Source organism: Condylura cristata, unplaced genomic scaffold (assembly GCF_000260355.1).
Source record: "Condylura cristata isolate star-nosed mole 26May11 unplaced genomic scaffold, ConCri1.0 scaffold00041, whole genome shotgun sequence".
NCBI classification, from domain to species: domain Eukaryota; kingdom Metazoa; phylum Chordata; class Mammalia; order Eulipotyphla; family Talpidae; genus Condylura; species Condylura cristata.
Genome location: NW_004567142.1, coordinates 3,506,018 through 3,529,381, shown reverse-complemented (window position 1 = coordinate 3,529,381; position 23,364 = coordinate 3,506,018). Strand labels below are relative to the sequence as shown.

Sequence of the window (23,364 nt, the reverse complement as noted above, 5' to 3'; positions counted from 1 at the left end):
GAGCGGGGGCGCTCGGGGGTCCTTTGCCCCCGGCCACGGCCCTCGCGCCGGGGCGTCGCCGCCTCCCGTGTCCGAGCTGGATCGCGCGGACGCCTGGCTCCTCCGGAAGGCGCATGAGACAGGTTCGTGGGCAGGGGCTGCGGTCGGCCCGGGTGGCGCTTGGGGTTCGGGGCTGCCTGGCTGTCCGCCTGACGAGGGGGGTACGGGGTGGGGCTTCTGCTGCAAACAGGGCGGGCTCAGGAGAGAGAAGAGCTTCCTGATCCGCGCAGGGAGCGCCGGCTGCCAGGGCGCAGTCCGTGCGCGTCCGAGAAGGGCTTCGGATGGAGCGGCGATCTGGGCTAGTGGGCGGCAGGAGTGACCGGTCGGGCCAGGACAGCGGCCTTACAGAGTAGGACCTATCAACAGAGAGGCTTCCAAAGAGGGCAGAGGAAAGGGGAGCTGCCTACAAGCGGGGTCCGCATGGGAGGGGGAAATCGGAGTGGAGAGGGGTGCGCTCTGCAAAAGGCGGCTGCAGTCCCGACTGGAGGAGGGAACAACCAGTAGAAGACAAGCTCTCGGCCGGCTGGAGGCGAGATGACCCAGGCTGCAGGGGGTCGGGGGAGCTGTTGGAAGTAGGGTCCCGTTTGAAGAGTACCAGTGGTCCCTATCGGATGGGGGAGCGGAAAGGAAGTCAGGGTAGCAGAGGGTGGTGTTTGTGGTAAACTAAGGGGAGGGGGTGAGATTCTGTCCCAGAGGGCCATGAATGAAGTGAGGGGGTGACCTATGGGGTTGCACATGGGAGGGGGTTGTCCAGCATGGCTTTGGGGTCTCCCCCTGCCATAGCTTCTCCAGTACTGTGCACTGTCTACTCTAGTTTGGGGGGAGACGAAAAGGGGTTCGGGTAGGGCGGGAGGGTTAGGTAGGAGCCTCCAGGAAGAGACTGGGATTTGGGGTGGGATGAGGTGGTAGGATGAGAGGCCCCTCAGTTTGTCTGGGCCGAGGAGCGGTGGGGGGAGATGTCTGATGACCCCCTCTCCCTCCAGCCTTTCTCTCCTGGTTCCGCAATGGCCTCCTGGCCTCCGGCATCGGGGTCATCTCCTTCATGCAGAGTGACATGGGTCGGGAAGCCGCCTATGGTGAGTGGAGACTCCCCCAGGCCCCCACTCTAGCCCCTTCCTGGGATGAGTGTCGCTGGGGATGCCACCACCCCCTCCTCCAGCTCTCACTGAAGACGCCTCACCCTCAGGGGTGAGAGTCAGCCTCTCCAGTCCAGCCAACAAGCTCCCCTCTGACCCTGGACCCCCAGACCCCACGTATATATCTTGGACACTCCCATTCGCTCTTGATCCCTGCTGCCCTCTAGAACGCCCCTGCCCATGACTGACACCCTGATCCCCCAACCCCACCTGTGTTCCCTGAGCCTCTGGGCCCGCGGGATCTGCTCAGCGCCGCGGGCCTTCTCCAGCCTGGGCCCCCGAGCTTCTCCGCTGACCATGGCCGCCTCCCCTGACCGTGACCTCCACGCTCTTCCACAGGCTTCTTCCTGCTGGGCGGCCTGTGCGTGGTGTGGGGCGGCGCCTCCTACGTGGTGGGCCTGGCGGCGCTGCGGGGGCCCATGCAGCTCTCGCTGGGGGGCGCGGCCACGGGCGTGGGCGCCGTGCTGGCCGCCGGGCTTCTCTGGGCTTGTGCCGTCGGCCTCTACATGGGCCAGCTGGAGCTGGACGTGGAACTGGTGCCCGAGGACGACGGGACGGCCGCCGCCGAAGGCCGCGACGAGGCCGGCCGGCCTCCGCCGGAGTGAGCAGCGGGGCCGCGGGATAGGGCTGGGCGCGCGGCAGCCGCGGGCGCAGGGACATTAAACCTAACCCTTCCCTGGCTCCGCAGTCCGAGTGCTCGTTCCTGTAGGGGAAGGCTGGGCCAGGTGGAGATGGCGCTCGGGAGGTGGGAAGGGGCGGTGGGGGCCGGGGGGCAGCTGGAAAAAACCAAGGAGGGGGAAGAGGAGAGAGGTCCGGGATGCCCAGACTGAGCCAGCGTGGGGAGCAGGCCTTTAATTCTCAGCGCCAGCGGCCGGGAGCTGCTCTCCCCCCTTCGCTCTGTGGCCGCTGCCCCACTCAGTGGAAGTCCCCCTTTCGCTGCAGCCTGCCGCCTGTGGGGCCCGGGTATGGCAGACCCAGGGTGGGGTAGAAGGCCTCAGGCAGGGTGGGGCCCTGGCCCAGCCTCTGCAAGTGGGGGTACATGAGCCCCAGCTCCGCAGGGCCGTACCGGATGGCGCCAGGGGTGCACAGGCCCCGTACCACGGGAGGCAGGAAGCCCGCATGGAGGAGGGGGTGTGGGGGGTCTCCAGGAGGTGCCAGGCCCCACGGCCGCACCAGGTCCTGCTTCAGGGCACTGGCCCGGATGACGGAAGTGAACTCTGGCCGCGGCGGGCGGATGGGCTCCTCGTCCTCACTGTCCTCCAGGCTCTTGGTCTCTCTGGGCCCGGGTTCTATTTTGATGCACTTGCCCTGGGCCTTGTCCTTGTCTGGGGGCGCAGCCTGCTTCCCTTCCACTGGAGGCTCTGGCTCTGGAAGAGAAAGATCCCGTGCGCCCTCAGTCTTCCCATCAGTGGAGCTGGACCCGGGGCCCCAGCTGGGGTGGTTCTCCCTGGGGACATTGGTGGCTGCCACAGAGGGGAGGATAATGGCTTTTAATGGGTAGAGGTGGAGATGCTGAGATGCTGCTCAGCACGCCCCCCAGTGACGTCAAGCCTCCCCCACACGGGGTGGCCTGGCCCTGAACGCCAGGAGAGTGGACTTGAGAATCCACAGCTCAGACCCGCTGCCAGCTAGCACTTCCCTTGGTGACAGGAGCCTCCCTGGGCACCATCCAGGGCAGCAGTCGCTGGCAATGTCGCCACGGGGCAGGACATGATGTGTGTGCAGCTGAGAAACTGGCGTTTCCGCTGGCTGTAAGGAGCCATGCGTGGCTGGTGACTTCAGGACTGGGCAGATGGGCCCAGGGCCCCTGAGAGCCCCCCCATGATTTGGGGGTGGGGGCTGAATAGGGCTCACCTGTGGGCTCGGGCTCTGGGCTGGACGCCTCACAGTTTGCACTGGCTGGAAGCTGGAAGGCATCCAGAGGTGTTTGGCCACCCTCGGCTTGGCTGGGGGTGAGACGGATGGGGTTGGAGCCAGGGGTCTGCCTTGCAGGGGAGGGGTACCCCAGTGGGAAGTGTAACCTTCAAAGTCTTGTGATGTGGGCCTCCCCCCACCTCTGAGTATAGGCACCTCGTATTCCCACCCTGAGACATCCCTGGACCGCTGGGCTCCGAAATGGCTTCTAGCCAAGCTTGGCCTTGTCCCCTGAGGCTGGACCTGTTACCCCAAATGTCACCCCCTAGGTGTCTCTGGGACCTCCCAGGCTCGTCTGAACTTAGCATCTTCCTTCCAAACTGCTGCCCACCCCCCATCCAGGGGCCCAGATCCAGGCCCAGCAAAACCAGACAACCTCCCCTTGCCCCCCCAGCCTACCCGGGACCCGCCCCCACCCCCGCCTGGTCCTCCAGCCCTATCTTCTTCCTTAGCCCTCCCATTTCATGGCAGCCTGAACAGTCTTTTTCCAAAAAGCTGCTCCGACTGCAACCCTCTCCAGCTATAACGCCCGCCATGATTCCTTGGAGCCCGGAATCAAGCCAGACCCTCAGCCTGGCTGGGTCACACAACCAGTTATCCCACTCGGGGCTCTTGCGCTCTCTGTCCCTCCCCACCCCCTTCGCAGTGAGGCTGCCCAGTACGGTGGTCAGCAGGGCCACCCTGTGGTTCTAACAGTGTCAGAAGTCGGTGTTGTACACCCCCGTAGCCGGCCGACCCACGGGGAGCTTTTCTGCTTCGTGCAGAGGTCGGTTGCAGCCACATGCAGACGGAAAGCCGGCCCTCGGCAGGGGCCGTGCAGGCCAGACGCAGCGGGTGGCATTTCTGGACCAGTAACTGATCAGCACTCCCAGCCTGGTCCCTTGTCGCCCAGGTTAGAGCTGACAGGCTGCCCGAGCCAAGGCGGGAGCTCCGGTCAGCTTGCTCTCGACTTCCTGAAAGGCCACTGGCACCCAGCAGCCCAACGCCAGTGTTCAGTCTGGCCTCTGAGGGTTTCCGAAAGCATAGCTGCACTATGGGGGACAGTGGGGCAGTCCCCCAAAGTCTCAAGGCTCAAGCTTTCGACAAACACAGCTGCCGCTGGCTGCTAGAACCTCGAGCAGCGTCACCTGCTTCCTCCGCCCTCTCAATTTCAGACTCGCTGCCTTTCCCGCCCCATGGGGCCATCGTGGCGCCTGGTAGCCCCGTTCTGCCAGGCGCTGCCAAAGCAATATGGTGTCCGCAGAAGCCTCGAGGCCAGTGGGGTGTCTGCATATGGGCACCTTCCCTGTGCCAGCTGGAGCTTCGGAGGCAGCTCAGCCAGCACCTTCGCCCAAACAGTTGGAAGGTTCCTCAGACCTTGCAGAAGCACCGTGCGATGGTGCTGCGCTGTGGGAACTGGGTCCTGCCTCTGAAGCAAAAAGCTTGAGTCCAGGTATCTACTGGGGTGCAGAAAAAAGCTTCCTTCAAATCTAATACGGGGAAGCGCCCAGCCCCCAGGCACGCCAGTCGACACGGGGCCAGGGCTTGGTGCAGCTGAGTGCATTTCTTCTAGTGTTAATTGCCCTCACATCTTTCACAAATGAAAGTCACTTGTGTGGGGTTTATTTACCAGCACGTAGGAGTGTTGGAAGCTGTTTAATTCCCCTCAAAACCTCTTGCTTTTCTTTGGGGTCTTGTTCCCTTCCACCAATTCAGTTTTTGCAGGGTTTGTGTTTCTGGTGCACCCGGCAGCTCCTGCAGCCCAAACCACTTCATTTTCCTGCTACAGGCATCAGGAGGGCCTGCTTCACTTCTTGGTGGAGCACCCGAGTAACGTTTGCTAAAGCAAGACATGTCCTGGGGAAGTGTACCCTCCCGGAAGTGTACCCTCTGATCCTGAGGTGAAAAAACAATCTGGGCCTTCAATTTACTAAGGAGATCACGACCAAGGAGTGGAACTGGACATTCTTTTATGTAAAGGAAACTGTTCTACCTTTGGCCCCGAACTGGTGCTCTGACGGTTATCAGAGGGCTTTGTGTGGGCTCCTCCATCCCTCCCCGCCACCCCCACCCCCCCATGGCGACACCGCTCTCCCCGACTGTGCGGGACTCAACTTTAGAACTGATGGCTTGCTCCAGTGCGACTGACGTCTGTCAAACGACCCTACATGAAGTACTCCCTGGGGTGGTTAGCAGAGGTTCTCGCCCAGGCCATTTCATATCCAGGGCCCCCCATTCCTTATCTGAACCACCTTTCGGCCCGCCACTGCCTGTTCTCTTCCCTCAGAGGTCCTTCATTTCTCTTTTGCCCGCTTTCAGCCTCTCGGGTCACAGGAACCCCCGCCCCACTCTTCCTTGGGCTTCTTTTCCTTCCTTGCCACGTTTCCACCCTTCTCCCCTCTCGTTTCCACCAGGGACTCCAGCTTTCCCAGAGGCCTTCCTCGCTGCAGAAAGCCACTGCTCTTTCCTTAGAGGTTCTTACTGTCCCCTTCCCTTTCTTCTGCACCCGCCCGTCTCCCCTCTCTATCAGGACCACACAGGCCAGGTTTGCCTTATCTTCGCCAAAGGCTCTGTCCTCCACGTGGGAAGGCGGGTTTCCATAGCGACAAGGCTTAGCCGACTTTGTTAGTCTAGCTGGAGCACTCAGCGGAGTGAATGCCACCTTAACCATTCTGCTCTATGCCTGCATAACTTTTTTAGAAGTTCAGAAGGCTCCCCGCGCCTCCATTTTAAAAGGACAGGTTTACCAGGAGAAGGAGAAAGGCACCTGCACAGACAGGCAGAGCGCCGCAGCGCGGCCCTGCGAAGGGAGAGGCTTGTGAAGAGAAGCCCCTGCCCGGACCCAGGCGGGAGTGCTCTGGAGGCATCCTTGGCCTTTTGCCGACTCTCCAGAATCTTACCAAAACTTTTCTGTTTTGGGATCCCTGCCTTGGCCCTAACTGGCACTTGCACTGCTCTACTGGTTGCCTGTGTCCCTACTGGGCCCCCAATCGGGGCCTCCCCAAAGGACAGCTTCCCCGAACTCTGGGTTTTCTGGAGCTGCCAAGTGGCGACCAACGACCAGTTGCCTGCTTCCCCTGCCCCCCCAAAACCACTTGGCCCCCGGCTGCTTTTTCTTCTTTCAGGGCCAGGAACAGCAGCACCCCCACCCCCATCCCTTGCCTTTGAAAGCCAGTAAGAGCGCCCATGCGGGCCTGCCCTGCTTTATATCCTCCTTCACCGCCCCACCTTCAAATCTGATTGGACCGTTTCATGCTATGACTGATTGGCCGTTTAGCACCAATCAGCCCAGTGCTTGCACCTGATCGGTCTGTTTACGAGTCAGGCACTAAATATAAAAGGGGATTTGGCACCTGCACAGGCCCAACCTGCCCTGATCTCAGGGCAGGCTCATGGGCTGGGGTGGGGGGTGAACAATGGGGGGGTGCACTGTGGAGCAGCAGGTTGGGAAACCAAAACCACCACTGCTCTGCTGCTGAGGCAGTTCCTGCCACCAAAGATGGAAAGAGCTGGTCTTGTCCCCCAGTAGTGTTCTGGTTTCACTTCTAGAACCTTCCCTGAAAAGCCCCTTCCCCAAGACTGTAAGAATGTTGACTCTCCTGGAGGGGTACTGCGCCCCTCCCCCCATGGGAAGGGTGGGTACAGCCCTCACCTGAGCACGTAGCTGACCCAGAGCACGTGACGCTCCCCTGGGCTCTTCCCACTCACAGCCACAGTGGCCACGGACTGAAGCCACACAAAGCCTCCAGCACGTTGCAGCCAGCGGTAGTAACCGGTCACCACCTGACCCTTGTCCAGCACTGGGCCCAGCCCAGGCATCCAGAGGAGGGGGTGGGTTGAGACCGTCAGAAAGACAGGACAGGGAGAGAGGTGGATGGGGACATGGGTACAGACAGATGTGGTGACAGAGGACCACAGGGAGGACAGGGGATGGCAAAGGCACAGACGGGGAGACAGAGCCAGAGTCAGAAGGCCGGGAAGTCGCCTGGCACTGAGGCCCCCGGGCTTAAGGGTGGGTCTCCGGCCCAGCACCCCCTTCCTCCCACCCACTCTGAGTCGTCACTCAGGTGTCCTGCTGCTGCTCCTGTATAGAGTGGAGCCCTGGGCTGGCAGCAGCAGGAGGAGCCAGGCTCCAGCTCGGGGCTGACATGGACTTTGGGGAGCAGGCCCCAGGGGTACTCAGGTCTGGGGCTCTCACGGTCCAGGTGGCTTTGGCGAATCCTGGCTGCATCCTGTCCGTGGACAAACTGGTAGCAGCTGCGGCCCACAAGCTCCGAGGGCCCCAGGTCCATGTGGTCGCTTACTCTGAGGACACGGGGCGACAGGGGGAGAAGGGCCCGAGGCCATGGGGATTGGGGGGCAGGAAAGGCAGGGTTGGCACCGGAATCTCCTGGCATTCAAGCCCTGGAGCGTTCTGGGCCCGTTTCCCATCTGTAAAATGGGTAGTGGTGCCCCTTCTGGGGGTCTGTGGGCCCGAGCAGATGGCACACCCCGTCCTGCCCTGCCAGGCACTGGAGGCCCTCAGAGCCAGGGAGCTTTTCACTAGTCAGTCCGCCCCCACTCCGTGGTGCAAAAGGAATGGATGAGATGAGCAACAGAGACATCTAGAAAGAAATGGGGCTGGGCGGGGCAGGCTCTGTAGACAGGAGCTCAGAGGGGAGGGCTAGGGTCTCCACATCTAGCAGAGCCCCCTCTAGGTCCCCAGGCCCTGCACCCACCCCTGGCCCCTGGTCCTCCGCTCCTTCTCACCCTTACCCCTCCCACCGCTCCTCAGCCTCCCACAGCTCTGGGTGCCCCAGCCCACAGACCCGGCGCTGCTCTGCCTCCCTGCCGCCCAGGTGTGTGCCCCACCTGCCCGCCTCAGCCCCCAACCCCGGTACCTGCTCTCACAGGCAAGGATGGTGAGACTCAGGCTGAGACGAAAGACGATCATGTGGCCGTGGAGGGGCAGCTCAGCCAGTGGGGCTGGCGGCAGCGTGTGGCCGAGGGCCACCAGGCCCAGCGCACGGGCCCGCAGGCGGCCAGTCACGTGGATGACCTGCGGGCGGCGCGAGGGTCCCTGTAGGGTGGAAGGACCCTAACCCCCTCCTTTCTGATTGATCCTGGCTCCAGCCTCCACCCACAGGTGGGGTGCAGTGTGGGCCCCAGTTCCCAGGCTCAGCTCCCTTAGTCACCCTCTGCAAGGACACCACGACAAGAATCTAGGCCCTCTCCCCCCTCCCCGCCAGCCAGGGAACGGGGCTGGCCACGGGCCAGAGGGCGCACACCCACCCACCTTGTACCCTGAGGCCTTGACGTGAAGCCCCCTCTTGGTAAGGGTGGACTTCATGCGGACGAAGAAGGAGCGCTCCTGGCCTCGGGAGGAGGGGGTTGCCTCCGTGGGGCTAGCCTCTGGGGTGGAGAGTGAAGGGAGGTTAAGGGGTCCTGTTGGGGAAACACACAGGCCACCCTTGCCCCCAGTATATCCAGCCAGAAAAGGGTCAAGGTCACAGCCACGTGGTCACACCTAACAGTTGTACATGTTCACTGAGGTCTACTAACCTGTCCTCCGGGCAGCGGCCAGCTGGGTCTTTCTAAAGCTCAGAAGCCCAGCTCCTGTTGCTGGCCTAAAACTTGGGCAAGAACTGCCTCCTTCTGGCATCAGCATTCTCGAAGTCTCAGAGAAGATGCCTCCTCTTCCAGGAAGCCCTCCCTCCCTGAACCCTAGACCAAGTGCCTTCATCCCAGCCCTGCCCTTTCTGGGTGGTCACTGTGTCCTGGGACTGTCACATCCTACCGGACTGTGAGGGCTGGGAAGGTGGACCTGTTGTCACTACTGTGTCCCTAGCCCTGGCCAGCATAGGCCTCAGGAGATACAAGTAAAACTCATGATACACATTACCTCTGAACCCCACATTCACAGGTAGAGGCCCCTGAGCCCCGACTGAGGTGCAAGCACGTTACACTACTGACAGATGCATTTGGGGTTTAGCAAGCCCCATACAAGCAAATCCTATTTATAGGAAAGCTAACCTCAGAGTCTCCCAACACTCTGAGTGAAAAGGTACATTGAGGGTGCCCTCAGCACCCTCCCTCCCCAACATGGAGTGGAATTTTCCACTGGAGAGGTTAGAGGCAGAGATCCTGGCCCTGGGCAAGCCTGGCAACCAGCTCAGCTGCTGACAACTGTGTGGCCAGGTGCACTAACTTAACTTCCCCGTGCTGTGCCTCATTATCTTCCTCTGTAAAGTGGAGGTAGTTAAGAGTTTCTGCTTTGAGGGGCTGTGGTTAGGATTCTGAAATGACGTATTAAAGGCACAGCACAAGCAAATGCCCAGAAAGCATGTTACATTGTTTTCTGAAGCCAGTTTGCACCACCTCTAGTCAGTGTTCTGGGGGCTCTTCTAAAGCTCAAATCCTGAGGCAGGGCCAGGCAATCTTAGGGCGCCTAGGAAATCTTAGGAAGTCTCAGGGCCTCAATTTGGACTCGGATTCGTTTTACAAAAACTGCTTTGTACAGTGCTAAGCTATCCTCAGGTCTCACTCCTCGGGGGCCCTCGGAATTACCGATCTCAGGGGACTCCGCCAGTGAGGAGGAAGAAGAGGAAGAGGACGGTACGGAGGGTGGGGTGGGGGGCTCGGGGATCGGGGTCCGCAGCCCCAGTTGCTCCAGCACTTCGGAGTGGTCCCCAGGATGGATGTAGTCGAAGACGCTGCTGCCCGTCAGCTCCACCTGCCGGCGGCGGAGGGGAATGCAGGAGACTGGTGAGGTGCGCGCGCAGCCACTCGCCCGCCTGCCGGCTCAGCCTCGGGCTCACTCCCCTCCCTTCACATGGGGTTCAGGACAGTCTTGTGTTTTTTGTTAGGGAAAATAAAGTTATTTTAATCTTTTTTTTAAAAGAGCACAGATTTAGACTTTTCTCACCCTCCCCCCCACTACAAATAAGCCCAGCGGCTTTCAAGGATTTCCTCCCCTCGCCTATTCTGCGAGGCGCTGTGCAATGTCTTCGCCTCCGAGGACCCAGCCCCTCTTACTCACGCCCACCCTCTCCCCGGTTCAGCAGACTGTGCTCTGACATGCGTCACAGTCTGTCCCGGCAGGAATGGGACTCAGGACACAAGCCGCGGGATGGTTTTCAACTCGAATTTAGAGGGTTGCCGTTTCGTCGGACACTTCCACATTCAATTCTATTGTCCAACTCTCGCAGGAGGCCGGTTTCTCCATGCTTTCCCCAGCTCCTCCCCTGCCCTGTCTGCTAGTTCCAGTTCCCAGTGCACCTCTCCAGGAGCGTCTCCTCTGCCCCTCTAAGTACCCTCCCACACCCCAGCCTTACTTGGAGTCACAAGCTGCCCCCAGCCCCTCATCCCTCTGAAGCCCTCCCCTGCCAAGGCCTCCCCACACCAGCTTCAAGCCTTTCCAGCATTCTTCCTCCCTCGCTTCCTCTGGTCCGTATTCTCCTTCTTCCTTGCCTGGAGAGAATCTTCCCCAAAAGCTACTCACAAAGGCCAAATGCCAACACTCTGAATTTTCCAAGTTTGCCACTGACTAAAATCATTGTAAGAGTGCTCAAAGTTGATAGCAATTTGGACGGAACAGATTGGCAAGAACTCACGCCACTAGGAGCCACCGGGAACTGGGCTTTTGGTGACTTCACTCTGCCTCCCCTTCACCTATTAGCGTCCAGCTCAGGAGCTGGGGCACGAACAGCAGGAAAATAAAGACAAAGATGCCAGCCAGCCGCAGAGTACACAGAAAATCTTCCAAAGCTGGCAAAGTCCAAAGATCTCCCGAAACATGTTGCTGTAAATCTTTAAAATCACTAAGAAGAAATACATTTTGGTAAATAAGATCCATCTGGCAACCAGTCAGTGGCAAACCGATCTTTCTGCTCATTTTGTTTTTTCAAATTGCCTGTGAGAATGAGCCATGTTGGGTGCCATCCGGGGCCCAAGGCACACACTCTGGGAACCAGATGTCCAGTCTTTCCACCGCCCCCTCCCTTGCTGGGATGTTGAGGCCAGTAGAAGGGGCATGAGAGGGCAGCAGGCAGCTGAATCCGTCCAGGCACCCTGCGGTGGGGCCCTTACCTGTGAGAGACCCAGATAAATGGAGACAGTTTCTGAGATGTAGAGGAATTTCCCTTCCTGGTTCAAGGCAAACACGAAGCCATCCAGGGACTACAGCGGGGAGAGACGGAAACCGAGAGGGAGAGGGGCTTGGTACTGGTCTGTCCAGCTGGCGTGCAGTAAGAGGTTCTGAAACCAGAACTTAGGGATTAGTGCACGGTCAGGGGCTCTGGGGGCCCTTAGAAGGGGCAGGTAGGAAGGGGAGTCAGCTGTGGCCTCCTGCAGGATGTTCCCAGGGGATGGGTGCTGGAGCTTAACCAGTCTGCTGTTCTCTCATTGGCCACCAGGTGGTAGCAAGGAGCAGCCGGCGGGGAAAGGGCCTCACCTGCAAGATGTGTCCTCCCAGGTGCTGTTCGAAGACTTCCGAGACCAGCGCCACTGCACCCCTGTGGCTGGGGGCTGGGAGCAGAGGGAGGGAGGGATGAGGCCAGGGCCTGCTGGTCTGGCTGGTTCCGGCCCTATGGGCGGCCCCCAGAGAGGCAGCTGTTTTGGGGTATTGTAGGCCCTGCACCCTATGGGGTGTGGAGAAGGGTGGAGAGGACAGCTGGGTGGGACAGACAGAAGGACTGAGGCACATAGAGACACCAGGAGATGCAGAAGAGGGAGTCGCTCATTCACTCATTGAACAAAAGCAACCTGAGCATCAACTGTGCTGAGAGGTGCTGAGGACACAGGTGGCCCAACAGTCCGGTCCCACCCCCATGAGGCATTCAGCTCAGGGACAGAAGCAGCATGCAAGAAGCACATGGAGAACTGACATGTGTGGCCTTTATGTGTGGCTGTGAGGACTTCAACAAGCGGGGCGAAATGCAGTAAGGGGTGGCTCACTCAGATGGGATGAGAAGGAGGTAGGAAGGAGAGGAGAGACAGGCAGATGGACAGAGCCAGCCAGCCAGATGATGGTAGACAGACAGGCGCAGAGAGACACACAGGCCGACAGACATCCAGAGAAACAGGCAGGAAGGAGGACGCAGCAGCTCCCCACCAAAGGACAAACCACCGATCCCACAGGGGCAAAGGACCTGAGGAGACTTGTCTGCAAGAGCCACAATGGGCCATGAGCTCATGAAGAGATGTGCAACATCACTAGTCATTAGCACAATGAGAGACTGTTTTGCACCCACTAGGATTCAAAAAAGAGGAAGGAAGGGTTGGTGAAGATGTGGAGAAACTGGCATCTTCACATACGTTGCCTGCGGGGGCGGGAAATGGCGCAGCTCCTGGCAACGAGGCCTGGCCATTCTGATCCCGCCATGAGTCAAGCATGGGATGATCCTACAATCCAGTAACTGCACTGCTGGTCACACACCCCAAGACACAGACACCCTATCAAGTGACTGTATGTGAACATTCACAACAGCGGTACTCATGATAAGCAAACAGCGCAGACGGCAAATGCTGCTCAGCTGACCAGCAGGAGAGAGAATGTGTCCCACCGCTGCCCCCAGCAGACAGCACATCCAAGCACCCATGCCGGCGACCGCGTGGAGGTTCTTGCAGATACTGAGCTAAGCAAGAGACACACGAGGCCTCGGACAGCTCGAGTCCTTTATAGGCAACGTCCAGAACAAGCAAAGCCACAGAAGGCAGGTTGGTAGCTGTCAGGGCCTGGGGCCGGGGGCCATCGGGGGTGACTGCTCCTTGTAATGGGCTTTTCATTTGGGGTATGAAAATGGTCTGGAGCTAGACAGAGGTGATGATTGTACAACACAGGGCGTGGAACAATGTCACCCAGTTGCACCCTTTAAAATAAATTAAAATGTGTAATTTTTACCTCACATTTAAAAAAAGATTTATTTTTTTATGCATTCAAGAATTGGGGTGTAGGCCAGAGGTGTGTGTGGGGGTGGAGTGAGAGAATTCACTAGAAACAGAATGGGGAGCAGAACAGGCAGATCGACGAAGTACACTGCTGAGGGGAGCAGCGGGGAGACAGGACAGGTCTGCTGCGCCCTGGGGGGTCCCTCCCTGGCTGGGATGGAACTCGTGCTGCAGTGGCTGCACTTTAACTCTTTGCACCACCAGGGAGGGACCTCAAAAACTTTTTTTCAAGAGAGATATTCCTACAGAGAGAAACTGAGATGGGGTGGAGGCAGAGGCAGAGGCAGACTAAGGAGGTGGAGACGTGAGGATTGCCGAAAGGCAGGGGCGGAGACCTAGCGCCCGCCGCCCCCCCGCACCCCCCCCTCAGGCAGAGCAGAGGGCTCTACAGTGAAGCTGGCGGTGGAGAAGACCCGTGTCCTCAGCCCTTTGCCACTGGGGCTCCCCGCATCCTGCAGAAAAGGACTTTGGGGCATGTGTCCCGGAGCACCTGGCTCCTGCAGGGCTTCGGGCTCGAGCCCGCGTCCAGCCCCAGCGCTCTCCCTCCCAGCCTGTGGCCGCGGGCCAGCCCCTTCGCCTCTCCGCGGGACTTGCTCTAGCGCGCTGACCTCTGCTGATCGGGCTTCCAGTCGGCTGAGCAGAAAGGCCCGGCGCGCCTCGGGCCCTGGGAGACGCACAGCCCACCGCTCGGGCAGCGATACCGTTATTCCCCGCCCCTCCGACGCGGCTGCGAAGCCCGCCCCTCCTCGCCGGGTCGGGACGCGATCCCGGAGCCCCGCCCCCGAGTCTAGGCCCCGCCCCTCCCGTGAGCACCCCCCACCCCTTCCTCCCTGCTGCTCACACACTTTCCCACCCCCGCCTGAGCTCAAGGAACAATAACGAGGGGGGGGTTCGATGGGGGACCCCCTCCCCCGAGACGCAGCCGGGTGACAGGCGGGAACAATGCGGCCTGCTAATTGTCGCAATTTTCCCCTGTCATTTTTGCTAATTCCTTCATTTTCCCTCTCATAGGATCAGCCCAGGTCAGACTGAACCGCTGCAATTAACAGTGTTAATGGGCCCGTCGGGATAGGGGTGTGTGTAGGGGGAGGGCTCAGCCACGTGCTGCCCCCCATCCCAGGGGACAAGATGCACTGGGGTCTGTCCCCAGCCTTGCCTGTCTCATCTTACAGCCCCCAGTTTTTCCCTCCCTGAACGTGCCACTCCCTTTCTCCTTCCCTCATGTCCCGCTGCCCCCCACTTCTCTCCCCTCCCCCATTCAGCAAGTGGTTCTTGAAGACTCCCAGGTCTGTCCCCTCTTTTCGTCCAAAGCCTGACCATCATACACACACTCAACAAACATTCGCTGGGTTTCTTACACCCTGACTACAGGGGCAGAAACACGGCTCCGGTCGAGAAAAACGGCTCCAGTCCTAATCATGGGGCTGGAGGGCCAGGACCAGACATGAGGGAGTGAAGGCAGCAGAGAGAAACCCAGAGCAATCCCAGGTTCTAGGGGTCCCAGGTCCCCTTCACCTCCAGTCTCCTCCCATTCTCAAGTGTCCTGAGGGACTTGCTGGCAGAGAAATGAGGATGAGAGAACCCATTAACTGCACCCCTCATCAAAGTGCCTTGCTCCCTGGGAGCAGACCTGAGGGTTGGGGTGCAGCACCTCTGCCGGAACTTTGAACGTCTCCATCTGTAAAATGGGTCCAGCCATGGAGCAGAAGGACTTCAAGCATGTGAAATGGAGAAAGCACGTAGCTCAGTCAGGCATTGGGGGGATGGGGAGACTCACTCTCCAGACTGGCCCTGCAGTGTTAACAGACAGGGACGCACCCTAAGACACCCGTGGTCGGGCCACCTCCTTGCTGTGCAGACGTGACAGTGAGGCCACCCAAACCCAGGTGGAAGTCCCCCCCCCCACCGGGGCTGGATGGTGCTGCCTGTGGGACCACGTCACCACTGCGCACGTGGTAAAGTGACATGAGATATATTTACACGGACAGGAGATATGTTTACACAGAACCCTGGCGCTCCTCACCCTCCGGTGTCACTGGCCTTTGGCTTTGACCGCTCCCTCTCTCTCACGCCCACGTGCATTTCCCACGCACCCCTCACCTTGTCCCCCCACTCCAACCTCCTCTTATGGGCCTAGCTGTCCCACCTCCTGTCCAGAGTCCTCCTCACACCCCCTGGGTTCCTGGCTTCATTCCCGCCCCCTTGAGGCTGCTGACTGGCTCAGGGAAACACCCATAGTCCTCACGCTGGCCCTTACGGCCTGCCAGCCTCCTGCTGACTGCTCCCTGCCTTACCTACTCCTCTCCTAGAGGGCCAGCAGCCCAGCCGGGAAGCCATTTCCCACCTGCCCACGGCCCTTTGCACTTGCTGTCCCAGTGACTGCACTGTTGCAGCTTCCTCATCGCTCGCTCCCTCTCTTCCACAGTCACCCAAGAAATAGTCAGTGGTTCTCTCCCTTGTCCAGGCACCATTCTGTGCTCAGGGAACAAGGTGCCATGGAGAAGACAGACAATAAATGCAAGAAAAGAGACATTGATCTTGGAATACAATCAGCAGAAAGAGAAGGCTGGTAAGGCAGGCAGGAGAGCTGGGGTGGGTGTGTGCTGTCATTTTTAATAAGAATGGTCAAGGAAGGTCTTAGGGAAGAACTGACATTCTGAAGGAAGAGAGTTCCTGGTGAGGCGACAGCACATGCAAAGGCCCTGAGGTGGGAATGATTTTTGTGTCCCTGAGGAACCGCAACATGGGGTGTGTGTGGGACATGTACAGGGGATGAGACCAGGAAGGTGGGAAGCGGGCGCTGACCATGCAGGCTTTATGGGGCAGGGACTGTGTGACCCCAGTACCTAGACCCAGGGTCAGTTCAGGGACGGCGCTCGGCACTCACTTGCTAAGTGAATGGCAGATGCCGAGCTAAAATCAAGGCGACTCTTCTCTGACTCAGAGGCCCAGGCCTGACCTGGACAACTGTGGCCCCATCTTATGGGTGGGAGACTGAGGCCCAGAAGGGGCAGAGACCTGCTGGGCAGCCCCACCCCTGAAGACCTACAAACGCACCCAGTATGGCCTTTGGAAGGTGGACACAGAGCCAGGCGCTGGGCCTGAAGTTCAGCGGAGCCCGTCTGGCTGTGTGGCCCTGGCGGACAGTCGGCTCTCTGGATGTTCGTTTTCCATTTCTCTAAAATGGGAATGCTAACATTGCCTTGGCCCAAGGTTGGAGATGACGGAGCTGGCACAGCGACAGATATGCGTCATAGGTGACCGCTGTCATCCGGGGACCTGGCCCTGCCCTTCAGTCTGGAAGGCCATGCTTTGCTGCAGCAAAGACCTACCTCAGTTTCCCTGTCTGAGCTGTGAGATGACCCCACCTCCTTGGAGACCCTGAACAGCTGGACATGCCTCCCATTTCCCATTTGTGGGGGTGCAAGAGGAACCCACAGAGCTTCTTTTGCCCCAATGCTCTGCCCCTCCTCATAGTTCCTCCCACAGGCACAGAATAGGACTCTCCCCGGCCCCGCCCCCCACAATAGCCCTGTAGGCAGAGCAGGGGGTGGGGGATTGGACGCTGGCGGGTCTCTCTCAGCAGCCCCCCCCATTTTCTCCCCTGGGTTCGGGGACAATAGACAAGATGTTTATCCCCCGCCGGCGCACATGTTGTTCGAGGTAATGACAGTAATCAGCGGCGCTAATGCCGCATTCTCTCGGCGCCAGTCAATTCGCCTAATTACCGCCTGGGAAGCAGGATTATTTAAATTTAAATGGTGATTTATTGCGAGTTTAATCAATGCTATTTTCTCTCCCCCCCCCCTCCCTTGGGACCAGGGCAGGAGGGGAATCGGAGCCTCTCCAACCCCACCCTGAGGACTTCCCTTCTGTGGGGTGGGTGGCCTAGGGTGCCCCGTCTAAGCCCCGGTGACCTCAGATTAACACGTTCCCTGTTTCCTAGTACAGTAATACTTAAAGCAGGAGTGATAACAGTTTCGTACCTCTTGCACGGATCCATCGGTAATAAAGCCTGCATGAGCATCAAAGTAGCTACCTGGGTGTCTATGTTTTGCATTTTCTATATTTGAGCATATTCTACATTGTGTTTCTCCACGCTGCATTGGCCACAAGATATCAGCCTGTCCAGAGCATGGGCTCCAACTTGTTTCCGGGGACTCCCCAGGGATCAGAAATGGTGGGCAGTAGCAACTCAGTGAACAGCCCCGGGCAGTGGGGGCGGGGTTCGGGGACAACCTGCCAGATTCTCCCAACCTGCCAGACTCAGCGCGCTCATGCCGCGCAGGACCCCGGGATCCTCTCCTCAGCCCTGGAGGTTGCGGGATTTCATCATGAGCCCCATTTCGCAAATGAGGCCGAGAGGGGAGGTGACCAGGGTCACAACGTGGATGCCCCACGAGCCCTGAAAGTCAGCGCTCACAGCAACGCCACTTGGGCGAGAAGGAAACTGAGGCACAGAGAGGTGAAAGGGCTGGTCTGGAAGCACACAGCCGGGGAGGGACAGCCCGGGCTTGACAGGGGTCCTGAGCCCTTAGGGGCCCTCCAGCATGACTTTGGGAATCCACACCCCAAAGTCATGCTCTGCAGGGTTGGGGAAGTCCACCAGTCCACCCCCACCTTGAAGTCTACAGCCCTCTGCTCCTGATTGTGGGGGCTGGATCAAGAGTCCAGCCTCGCTGTGTCCTGGCCCCTCTCTGCCTCTTTCTGTGATTCTCTGTCCCTTCGTGGGTGGGAGGCCCAGGCGGGCCGGTCATGGGACTGCTGGGCTCGTTTGTGATAACAACACTCATTCCTTCTCATAAAAGTTACAGCATTTCTCAGCATTCTGACCTCCCCAAGTTGCCAAGGTTCTTGACTAGGCCAGAATTCACGAGGTAGTGATGTGCCACCTCGTTTGCCCATTTTACAGATAAATAGACCGAGGCTCGAAGAGTAGCAGCTACTTGACAGGGACACAAAGCGTCTGGCGCACTCTGAACCCTGTGCCCCCTCTCGGTCAAGGAAGTGGGCGCGGAATGGCTCTGCCACCAGTTGCCAGGGCACCCCTGGACCACCTCCGCGCATGCGCACTCACCGAGTCCGGCTGGTGGCCCCGAAGTCCGCAGCCCCCAGGGAGGCGCCCCGAGCGCCGCGAAACGGCGTAGGCGGAGGTAGGTGACGCTGAGGCGCACGATGGACGCCTTGTCCAGCTGGCTCGAGATGGCTCCGGGCAGGGGGAGCAGCTTCGCCAGCTCGAAGAACTCCAGGTTCTCCTTTCCGCGCCGCGAGCGCGCCGCGTTCCGGGATTTCTCCTTGCGCTGCGCCTGCAGGCTGGGCGGGCGGCGCGGAGGGGGCGTCAGCGGGGCCCCTAGAGCCCCGGAGCCAGGGTCCTGGGGACGAACCCCACCTTCTAGGGCTTTGGGAACGGGGCGGGACCTTGGAAATGGATTCAACTCGCAGGTTGTGTGGGCAGGACCCGAGTGTGAATTCTACATCTCGGCTGTGGGACAGAACCCTGGGTGTAAATTCTGGGCGGAAGGAGGAGCAAGAGAGGAGAGATTATGAATGGCGGGAATGAATTCTAAGGGGCCAGGGACAGAACTCAGGAGTGGGGTGACCGAACAGGCGGCCAACCCAGGGTAAGACATTCTAGCCCCAGGGGGCGGTGCAAGCAGTCAGTAAATTCTCCAAGACCCCTCCTCTGGGCGGGGCCACAACCAAGGGGCGGGCCCACAGCCAGGGGCGGGGCCACAGCCTGGGGGCGGGCCTTGCTCACCAGGGTCCCGGCGGGGCCTTGACCGCGAGCCCCGGCAGAAAGTCCCACGCGACGCTGCCGCCACGACCTCCCCCGCATTTGACCTCGCCTCCGCCGCCGCAGCCGGGGTAGGGGGCCGCCATGTCCGCGAGGGCTCGCTCAGGCGGGCTCAGAGCAGCAGGCGGTTCTCGAGACTCGCGTCTCCTGCAGCCAGAAGGAGCCGGAGGCAGCGCTCGGAGCCCGGGGACTCCCCCCCGCGACCTTCTAGGGAAACTGAGGTCGGTGCGGAGCTCTGGGTCCCAGCCAGGCGCTGGGGTTGGATGGTGCCTTCCGTTTCCCCTCCGTGGAGGCGGGGGTACGGAGCCCGTACCTCTCACCATGCTGGGCCTCTGGCGAAGCTCTAGGGGAGGACGTGCCCCGCCGCCTCCTCCCCCGCGCCGCCCGCCAGCGCGCCCGTCTCACGCCCGCGCCGGGCCGGCTCCCGCATACCAATAGGCGCACGCGGCGCGCATACGGATCCGACCGGCCCGCGCGCTGCGTGCCAAGCATGCCCAAGTCGGGCGGGGGGCAGGCGCCTAGCTGGGGCCCTGGATCCCCTGGCTCCAGCCCCCAGAGCCCTCTGCCCTCGCCCCCCTCGAGTCCATCCCAACAGTCCGGGTTTCCGCTCTGTGGTGCGCTTATTTTCGAGGCGGAAGGGGGGCAGAGGGCAGGGGTCGCTGCCGTGATCACCGTGTGATCTGCCCAGGGACCACCTCTCACCCCCTTGGGCGGGGGTGCCACATGTCCAGACCGCGAAATCACCGCAGCCACAACTTACTCCTTGAAGACCCAATTGTGGCCCAGCCCCCGCACCAGCACCCAGAGCCTCAGCCCGAGGACGCACCCAGGATGGCCCCGACATTCGGGGCCCAGGTGTCCTGGTTTCTAGACCCCCCAGAACCAGGAACATGTTCAGTTAGGCGGCTTTCCTTCCTCCAGGCCTAGACGTTCACGTTCTCCCTTCCTCTCCTACCCCACCCCCATATTCAGGCCACCCCCAAGCTTCCCAACCAGGTGTCCACATGCCCTAGACCTTGGTGTGCAGGCCCTCCGGCCCCCTATTTCGTAAGGGCCCCAGCGTTTGTGTGTCTGTCTTCGGTATACAGGCGTTCTGACAGCCTAGCCCCCGGACACTGGAGTTCCGACCTCCGATTCCTGAAAGACCCCGGAGTTACCAGTGTCCTCGTGACAGCCTCCTACCCCTACCCTCAGGACCCCCAGCCTCGTTACCTGGCTACGAGGCAGACTCCGGGCGCGGCGGGGGGCCGGCCGGGCGGCGCGGGAGGGCGTCCCCATAGACCCCGGGGCGGCCCGGCTCGGCTGGGCGCACGGGCTGTGGCGCTCTGCTCTTGGCGCCCACCTCGGCCTCGCAGACTTGGAGAGGCGCGGACGGCGCTGCCGGGCGGGGGCGGGGTCTCCCGAGGCCCCGCCCACCATGTCTCCGCCCCTCGGTCCCTTCCAGCTCCCCCGCCTCCCGCCGTCTCAGCGCTGGGGGTTTCCCCGCGAGCGAGTCAGGAGCTCGAGGCCTCTCACCCTACGGCAGTGTCAGGGGTCCATCCCCGTCTGGCCAGAAAGAGAAGCTCGGAGTCGGAGCGTCCTCCGTCCCCAAGAGGAGCACCGCACCGTAGTCCTGGCACTATCTCCATGCCCTTTCAGGAGCAACCAGCGCCCCTGCTCCCCCAAGAGAGCCCGAAGCCTCAGCAGCCCCTCCAGCCAAAGTGGGCAACCTGCATCCGAGGCCCCGTTTGGGTGGAGACCCAGAGGTCTGTTTCCCCTTCAGGAACATCCACTTGTTGGGGCCCCTCCTCTTTCAGGAGACAACTCTAGGGTGTCGGTACCACTCTCTGCCCAGGCACCCAAAGCTTCCGTTCTCTCCCTCCACCCCCACCCCCCAGACTTCTAAGCCTCATACAGATTTGGCTCCAGGGCCCTCCCTGCTGGCCAGCGGGTTAAAGCGCAGCACCATAAAGCTATCGCAGCCTCTGCAGCACGAGTTCGATCCCCAGCCAGGGGGGTGATCCACATATTGTGGCAGACCTCTCCTGTCTCCTCACTGCTCCCTCTCTCACCCTCCACACCTCTGGCCTGTACCTCAGTTGCTGTATGCATAAATAAATACATCTTTAAAAAATCATAAATGGAACTCAGGAATTGCAGTCTCCCGTGAGGAACAGGGACCCAAGAGCCCTATTTGACAGAGACCCTCCTCTTCCACTCAGGCTCCTCCCCCTCTCCCACTCAGGCTCCTCCCCTCGGCCCATGTCCAGGGCCCCAGGATGTTTGCGGGCAACCTGGTATTGGGGTGCCATCTTCAGGTGCTTAAGCACTCCTGGCTAACTGCAAGGAACAAATGAAATTGGGAAAGAGTCTTCGAAGAGGCAGGCAGGGGTTGGCAGACCAGGGGCGGCCTTGGGGTGCACAGACGGAGGATCAGACTCTGTGCCCAGGCGGATGCAGCACAACCTGCTCCTGACGTTCATTTAACACCCTGCGGCCTGTTAATCCCTTCATCCCTGCAAACTTCTCAGCTGGACTCTGGAGTAAACCCTTTACAGAGGAGCAGTTACAGAGCGAGGAGAGAGCCCAGTCGTCATGGGCTCTCAGCCAGTAATATCTCCGTATTTATATTAAAAGAGACTTGTTAGGAAGTCCGAGGTTTCAGAATTGCCTCTGGCTCCCATCTCCTATGAAGCCGGCAGGACCTTGAGAGGGATCCTGTACCATGCAATACATCCTGAGTACCCATGCCCAGGAACAAGGGTCTTTGGAGGTGAACCCCACCGTTGAGGTTCAAACCCCAGCACTGCCACCTACTGCTGTGTGATTCTGGGCCAGTAACTTCACCTCTCTGAACCTCAGATTTTTCCCTTGCAAAAGGAGGCTCATTTCATTCTACCATGCTCACAGCATGGGATGAGCATTAGCTGTTCTAGCTGTTTTCAAAGTGGACATGAGAGGGGTTCGTGAGAGACCCTTGTGTGGGGAGGAGCTGCCAGGTCAGATTCTCTGATTTTTTCACTTCTGGCCCCCACCACTGCCTGGTGGAGTCTTCCAGTGGCTGCCTGGTGTAACATAGCAACAGACTGAGTGGGACATGACCGGGAGAATCCAGCTGTTTTCTACTGTGCCAGACTTGACAAAGATTGGTGTATGAAATAGTTTGATAAAATTATTACTTAAAGGTAGATAATGAGGGTTCTCCCTGGTGGCGCAACAGATTGGGACACAGCACTGCAAGCTAGCTGCAGCCACTTCAGTGAGAGTTTGATCTCCGGTCCTGGAGGTGACCTACACGGCATTGCTCCCCTCAGCAGTGCACTTCGTCCATCTGCCTGTTCTGCTCCCCACTCTGCCTCTGGTGAATCCTCTCACCATCCTTGTACCTCTGGCCTGTACCCCAATTCTTGTATGCATAAATAAATACATTTTTAAAAAAGATAAATAATGGGAAAATACAACAGGACATTCCACCTCAGATTGCTGTCCACGGTCAATGAATTAATTCAACAAATATTTATTGAGAAGCTATTATGTGCCAGAGAGACCTCTTAGGCTGACCTGCAAATGTGTGACATGCTCAGTCCCATGTGACATGACCTTTGAGCATTTATGAAGGAGTGGGGGTGACCCACTTTCCCCTTCTGCGGTGGCAGCAAAGGGTTCCTGTATATTTTGGTGTTCCCAAGTCTCATTTCTCTCAAAGCATTCACTCATTCATTCAACAAATATATTTAGGAAAAAACAAACAACAAACTTGGTCTATCAAAGATGCTATCACCCAATAATGGTAGAGAAAGTCCCTCCACAAAATTGTTGTAGTGTGTATGGGAGAAAAAGATACAGTAAATATGTTTTAAAAATTCATACAGGCATAGGAAAAATATACAAACTATGTAAATAACTTTGGGTTGATATGCATCATAAAGAATCCCCCAATCAATAAGATAGAGGCAGACAACCCAAGAATGACTTCATGGGTAAAATGATTAGCACACACAGCAAATCACTAACACAAAAGGCAGATAAACATGAGAAGGTATGAACGGAAATGAAAGGACCACACGGCCCGGGGTGATGCAGGGGTTAAAGTCTCAGCCCTACCAAGCTATCATGAGCCACTGTGGCTTCAGTTCCATCCCTGACCAGGGAGTCACCCCCAAGGCACAGCAGACCTCTCTCCTGTCTCCCGCTGCTCTTCTCAGCAGTGGGTTTCAGTCCATCTGCCTGATCTGCTTCCCATTCCATTTTGGGTGAGTCTTCTTACCTACCACATCTCTGGTTTACACCCCAGCTGTTGTATGCATAAATAAAAAAAATAATTAAGAAAAAGAAAAGGCTGCAGGCCATCCTTCTTTGCCTGTAGATGGGCTTAAAAAAACGTGGATACGGCCCTCCCTGGTGGTGCAGTGGGTTAAAGCACAGCACTGAGAAGCTAAAGCCACTTCCGCATGAGTTCAATCCCCACCTGCCCCGGAGGTGACCACATGGCACGGCAGACCTCTCCTGACCTGCCCACTGCTCGCCTCAGCAGTGTACTTTGTAGATCTGCCTGTTCTGCTCCCCACTCTGTGTCTGGAGAAGCCTCTCGCCACC

General features: G+C 59.1%; 2 protein-coding genes across 2 annotated transcripts in view; one reads left to right on the top strand and one right to left on the bottom strand.

Moving 5' to 3' along the window:
• TMEM160 (transmembrane protein 160) overlaps positions 1-1,860 on the top strand; it is a 1,998-nt gene extending 138 nt beyond the window's left edge. Inside the window, exons 2-4 of the mRNA XM_004693967.2 lie at positions 4-122; positions 1,023-1,115; positions 1,515-1,860. Coding sequence (XP_004694024.1) covers positions 4-122; positions 1,023-1,115; positions 1,515-1,780 — 478 coding nt within the window. The 3' untranslated portion in view covers positions 1,781-1,860. The remainder of the gene's footprint in view (positions 1-3; positions 123-1,022; positions 1,116-1,514) is intronic.
• Positions 1,861-1,992: 132 nt separating this feature from the next.
• Positions 1,993-20,130, bottom strand: NPAS1 (neuronal PAS domain protein 1). Its single transcript, XM_004693966.2, has 12 exons — positions 19,978-20,130; positions 18,754-18,936; positions 18,073-18,308; positions 11,500-11,573; positions 11,136-11,225; positions 9,615-9,780; positions 8,344-8,459; positions 7,949-8,106; positions 7,267-7,373; positions 6,721-6,868; positions 3,030-3,121; positions 1,993-2,542 (listed from the first exon to the last, which is right to left on the bottom strand). The coding sequence occupies exons 2-12, from the start codon at positions 18,873-18,875 to the stop codon at positions 2,091-2,093; spliced, it is 1,761 nt and encodes a 586-aa protein (XP_004694023.1). The 5' UTR covers positions 18,876-18,936; positions 19,978-20,130; the 3' UTR covers positions 1,993-2,090.
• Between the last annotated feature and the right edge of the window lie 3,234 nt (positions 20,131-23,364).

Excerpts from the sequence above, each read along its gene's own strand:
- NPAS1 (XM_004693966.2), bottom strand. The coding sequence starts at position 18,875 with ATGGCGGCCCCCTACCCCGGCTGCGGCGGCGGAGGCGAGGTCAAATGC. Across the intron at positions 11,226-11,499 it reads TGGGAGGACACATCTTGCAG|TCCCTGGATGGCTTCGTGTT; the intron begins GTGAGGCCCTTT and ends TCCCCGCTGTAG. Across the intron at positions 7,374-7,948 it reads ATCCTTGCCTGTGAGAGCAG|AGTAAGCGACCACATGGACC; the intron begins GTACCGGGGTTG and ends CCGTGTCCTCAG.